Here is a 6,000-nt window from a genome sequence, read left to right on the forward strand (position 1 = left end):
TATGTTTAGTAATCTGTTGGTGAGGGTCCTCAGAGAGGTCAAAGAGGTTGGGGTGCAGGCCTGCTTTTCCTCGGTGAGTACAGGGTCCACTGGAGAAGCATGAAGCAAGTTTCAGCCAGAGGTGGATGAGCAAGACTTTGCCCATTTGTTTCCATCTGTAGCAGGCACAGGGAAGCATGTTCAAATTCTACGAGATGTTGTTTATAAATACCAGATCTGTCCCACGTTCTTAGGATGCCGTTATTCTCCTTACCTCACAGCCCGGTGATAGGATGTGGTGGACAGGGCAGGAGGGTTGACTCGACCCCATCCCTTTCTATTTTATAGGCCACGAAACTGGCTGCTGCTATCAGATGTACTCAAGAAGTTGAAAATGTCCTCCCGGATATTCCGCTGCAATTTTCCCAATATGGAAATCGTCACCATTGCAGAGGCAGAGTTCTACCGACAGGTCTCTGCAAGTCTCCTGTTCTCCTGCCCCAAAGACCTGGAAGCCTTCAACTCGGAAAGCAAGGAGCTGTTAGATCTGGTGGAATTCACCAATGAGCTCCAGACCCTGCTGGGCTCCAGCGTGGAGTGGCTCCACCCTAGCGACACAGTCCCTGAGGGCTACTGGTGAGCCACCTGCCCTGCCCCACCTGCCCTGCCCCGCCCCGCCCTGCCCTGCCCGCCCACCCACTGTGTACAGTGTGTTATAGTGTTAATCCTTGTGCATATGTGTCATACATACTACGACGATTTCTGTAAAGAAAGGACACTATTACATATGAGAATATCTCTTTATATAAGAGACGTTACTCCAGTCCGAAGAACCTAGAAGCCCGTGTTTTCTTTCTAAACTTTTAAGTCAGTTTTTATGAAGCTGTTCAAATGTCTTTATTTTTCAGTGCACACATGCTTTGAGAAATGTATGTTTGTTTTTACTTGGAACATTTTTCTTTTCTTTTCTAAGGAGAAAAAATAAAAATATTAAAAAAAAGAAAAAGGAGCCCCATACTTTAATGTTATTTCTTTCATACAAAGCTCTGGTGACGGGCCATGGCTGTATCGTGTGGTCAGAGTCGTGTGGGTGGTTTGGGGGAGTGAATTGGGTGAGGACACTTGGTGGCGATGTGCTTTTATGTTTTGTTTACAGAGTACCTGCTCACGCCAGGTAAATGCTATTGGATGCAATCCAGTAGTATGTAATATAAATTCAAACCATATCCACACACAACAACTAATTGTATGAAACTTTTGTATCCTAATTTAAAAGCTGTGAAATTACTTTTCACACATCAAACCGGATTGTTTATATGTTTAAACAGTTTATGCTCTTATTTAAAGAAGACTTTGAGCTATTTTTTTCTGTACCCTGTAAAATATTGAAAACTAACATAATATGTTGAGGTTGCTTGAAAATGTACATAAAACTAAAATTTTCTGACTTGTGTGTTTATGTTTGAAATCTGTGTTTTAACTTTGTAAGTAAATCTCTGCCTTTGTATTTATATTTTACAAAAATTTTCTTAAAAGGCAATAAACCTGTTGAGGAAAGGAGCAAATTGAAGTACTTTGCCTCCTTCGTATTCCGAAAGGGTCACCATCACCACTGGTTTCCTTTAAATGTCGATGGTGGATTCCCTGTGGGCAACTTGCAAATGGTTTTGTTTCCATAAACCAAAGTAGACTATAGAGTTCAGGAGAACTGTGCTGAGAATATGATCTATCGTTCCATTCCAAGAGCTGGTTCTTTTTTTTGGTTTTTTGAGACAGGGTTTCTCTGTGTAGCTTTGCACCTTTCCTGGAACTCACTTGGTAGCCCAGGTTCGCCTCGAACTCACAGAGATCCGCCTGGCTCTGCCTCCAGAGTGCTGGGATTAAAGGCGTGCGCCACCGCCGCCCGGCCCAAGAGCTGGTTCTTAACTCTATCTCTCTGATCCTTTTTCGAGGTCCTGAGGATCAAACTCAGGACTTCACACATGCTAAGCAACTGTATTCCCATTAGGCCACACCCCCGTCTCTTTTTACAGTGCTCTCACTCCAGTGTTCAAATTCAGTCCTCCTCCTGCCTCAACCCTGCTGAGTGGCTGGGGTTATGGGCATGTACTAGCATACCCAGCCCTCAGGTCTTCTGTTCCCTTTCTCCTCTGATTGCCAGACTTGGCTTTGCTTTTGACCTTCATCTACTGCAGTCCCACACCATTGCCAGTCCTTGGTCCTTTAGGACAGCTTTTCCCTGAAATGCTATATTTATTGTCACTTCCCTTCCTCTAGGCCTCTTTTTGTTCAATTGCTCTGTTTAAAAGCCTGATCAGCCATGCATTAGTGCACACCTTTGATCCCAGCGCTTGGGAGACAGAGGCAGGAGGTTCTCTGTGAGTTCGAGGCCAGCCTGGGCTACAGAGTGAGTTCCAGGACAGCCAGGGCTACACAGAGAAACCTTGCCTCAAAAAAAAAAAAAAAAAACCAAAAAAAAAACCTGATCAGAGCTGGGCAGTGGTGGTGGCACACACCTTTAATCCCAGCACTCAGGAGGCAAAGGCAGGCAGATCTCTTGTGAGTTCAAGGCCAGCCTGGTCTACAGAGTGAGTTCCAGGACAGCCAGGACTGTTTCACAGAGAAACCCTGTCTCGAAAAATCAAAAAAGGAAGCATGATCAGTTTTAACTTTTGCGCTACTTTTAATTTTTTTCTAGAACCATCTACTAGTATTATCAGCCCATCTTACAGACATTTAATGCCATTCTCCTAAAGACAAAGACTGGAAAGCTACTAACTGCTGGGCTCCCTTGCAACTAGTTTTACCCTCCTGACCAGAAACAATCAAAACAGGAAGATGGGTCAGGGAGACTTCCGGTTACTGCCATAGCATCCCAACTTCTAGTTACCAGGTGGAGTCTTAAGTACACGAGATGAAGAAGGCCTGCAAATGCTGTGGCTTGACAGGCAAGAAAATCAACCCATGGTTGGGAATGAGGAAATGTCCTATGGTTGAATTACTCCATGTAACAGAAGTTTTTCTTTCAAAGATGGATTACCACGTGAAATTTGGAATGCGTGTTGAAAACAAGGCATCAAACAAGATTTCTGTTCATTGTTTTTTGGTGAACTTTTCTGATCATGGAAAAAAAATGTTAAACAAGCGTTTTTTCGACAGAGAAAAGGTTTTGTCATCCAAAGTCAGTACTCTCCCCACTGGAGACTGAACCACTGTTCAGATTTGGGTGAGATTTGGTTAGGAGCTTCAAGGAAATTCCACAGTAAAATTCCAAGGTTATTTCAGCTGGAGGCAGAGGGAGAGTCCTGAGTAGGGGCTTGGAGGATGCAAGACCATGAGCTCGGTGTGGGAAAAAGGTTTAGGGGAAGCTGGTAGAGAACCTTCAAGAAGCCGCTGGTAGTTGGGAACAAGTTAAAGAAGGTTGGGCTGATGAAGAGCTGCCTCAGCTGGTAAGGGTGCCTGCTCCCAAACCTGACGACCTCAGTTCCATTTCTGGGACCCGCGTGGTGGAAGGAGAGGATCTCCTCTCACAAGTTGTCCTCCGACCTCCATATATGCACCCCCCCACACACACACCTAATAAATGGACATAATAAAAAACAATTTTAGCCAGGTAGGGGTGGCACTTGACCTTAATCCCAACATTTACGAGGCGGAAGTGGTTGCTTAGTCTCTTCAAGTTCCTGGCAGACAAAGTTACCTAGTGAAGCTTTATCCTCAAGAAAGTGGGGCTGGTAAAAGCGGTGGCACACTCCTTTCATCCAGCATTCTGGAGGCAGAGACAGGCGGATCTACATAGCAAGTCCCTGGCCAGCCAGGGTTATATAGTGAGACCCTGTCTTAAAAAGGAAGTGGGGCCAGCCATGGTGGCGCACACCTTTAATCCCACCACTCAGGAGGCAGAGGCAGGAGGATCTTTGTGAGTTTAAGGCCAGCCTGGTCTACAGAGTGAGTTCCAGGACAACCAGAGCTACACAGAAATCCTGTCTTGGGCAGAAAAAAATTGTGAGAAAGGGTGGGGAGTGGATGCTGAAGAGCTGGCTCGGTGGTTAAAAACTCCTGTTGCTCTGCGGAGGACATGGCTTCTGTTCCCAGCACTCCATTTCTGGTGGTTTGGATGTCCTCTTCTGATCTCTGTGGACACAGGCACTTATGTGGTGCACATACGTATGTACATGCAGGCAAAACAGTTATACATATAAAATAACCTTTAATATTTTTCCCTTTGAAAGAGTGCTCCAGCTGAGCAGGATTAGGGCACCGAGGAGCTTCCCACAAAAGCAGAGGATTCATATGGACCAGCATTTCCGTTTGAGAGCACCCATCACCACTGATTATAGAGGAACTGGGCATGAGCAGAAGTAGATGGTGTTCTGCACAGTGGGCAGCAGGCCGCAGAACCTAGTCAAGATGGATACCAACAGCCAAGGCTAGACCAGCTACTCAGGAGGATGAAGCAGAAGGGTTGCGTTAGCCCAGCAATTCAGAAGCCTAAGCAAATAGAGAGGAGATCTCATCCACCTTTTCTGTTGTTGTTTGTGTGTTGAGACAGGGTCTATGTAGCCCTGGTTGTCCTGAGCTCACTCTGTAGACCAGGCTGGACCCTGAACTCACAGAGATCTGCCTGCTTCTACTGAGTGCCGGGATTAATGGAGTGTGTCACCATGCCAGGCTAAAAATGTGCTCAGGATCAAACCTGGGGCTTTGTGCTTGGTAGGTAGGCGGTCTGTCAACTGCTGTGGGATATTTTGATCACACTCTGACACTCCTGAGACTGCCAGTAAAGTCTACCTTGAGTCAGAGGGCAGAGCTAGCTACTTGCTGACCAGAATTAGCCACACAGGTTTTGGAGGACCCAGACATAGAGAGACACAGGAAGTAGTAGGGAGGGGTTAGAGAGATTCTTGGGCCTTTTGACTCGGGAGGGGGGAGGTCACTGCTTGCTTCTCTGCCACTTCTCTGATCACTCAGATTTTTACCCCGTATCTGCCTCCTGAGTTTTTACTAATAATCGAATAACTTATTTAATCATTACAGTCAACTAAGCTACAGTCCACCATCTCTTGAAGAAAAGAAGCTGGGTTTGTTTAATCCCAGCACTTTAATTCCAGGAGACAAGCAGGCAGATCTCTGAATTTGAGGCCAGCCAGGTCTATGTAGTGAGTTTGAGGCTGGCCAAGGTTAGTTACTTAGTAAGATCCTATCTCAATATTTGTTTGGTTTGGTTTGGTTTTTTGAGGCAAGGTTTCTCTGTAGCCCTGGCTGTCCTGGATCTCGCTCTGTAGACCAGGCTGGCCTCGAACTCACAGAGATCTATCTACCTGCCTCTGCCTCCAGAGCACTGAGATTAAAGATGTGCACCAACACAGCCCGGCCTCAAAAATTTTTTTAACAATAAAATTTTTAAAAAATCCAAAAAACGAAGCTTTAAAAGAAAAGGGAGTCTGTTCCTCCAAACCAAATTTGTGGGGGCACTTTGTTTGGTTTTAATTGCAGTGGCAAGGTTAGAGCCCAGGGCCTCTGCATGCTAAGCAAGTACTGTACTACCCAGCAGTACACCATACAGATTTCTCTCTGCATACCTATTTATATAGTTTTCACTTGAATGGTGTACATGTTTGCATCATTAGGGTTCTCTAGAGGAACAGACCAATGGGATTATATATGTAATTTATTAAGTTGCCATACATTAAAATAGTAACAACAGCTGAATCACACCTAAGAGGCGGAGAGTCCAATAGTTGCTCACTCCTTGAGGCTGAGTGTCTCAGCAGCCCCAGTCTGGTACTGAAGAATCTGGAAGCTTCTGCATTGGCTCCTCCTGCCTCTGCTCCCCAAGTTCTGATTATCAGCATAGCAATAGGCAGCGGACTGATCGCAGGGCAAATCAATCCTGCAGCTGGAGGGAAAGCCAGCCAGGATGAGCTTCCTTACGCCTTCCCTTTCAGCTGGGCTTAAAGGTGCAGGCCCCTGGCAGAGCAGGTCTTCCCCTATCTGTCAAGGCGATCAGGACAGTCCTTC

At 45.8% G+C, this 6,000-nt stretch overlaps 1 protein-coding gene across 10 annotated transcripts in view; it reads left to right on the top strand.

Moving 5' to 3' along the window:
- The window catches only part of Bcor (BCL6 corepressor), a 122,106-nt gene extending 120,562 nt beyond the window's left edge, over positions 1-1,544 (top strand). For all 10 annotated transcript variants that reach the window (XM_015995799.3, XM_015995798.3, XM_006976897.4 and 7 more), the window contains one exon: positions 328-1,544. In XM_015995799.3, the coding sequence (XP_015851285.1) occupies positions 328-619 (292 nt within the window). In that variant the 3' untranslated portion in view covers positions 620-1,544. The remainder of the gene's footprint in view (positions 1-327) is intronic.
- The last annotated feature ends 4,456 nt before the right edge of the window (positions 1,545-6,000 follow it).

Source organism: Peromyscus maniculatus, chromosome X, assembly GCF_049852395.1.
Source record: "Peromyscus maniculatus bairdii isolate BWxNUB_F1_BW_parent chromosome X, HU_Pman_BW_mat_3.1, whole genome shotgun sequence".
Taxonomy (NCBI): Eukaryota; Metazoa; Chordata; class Mammalia; order Rodentia; family Cricetidae; genus Peromyscus; species Peromyscus maniculatus.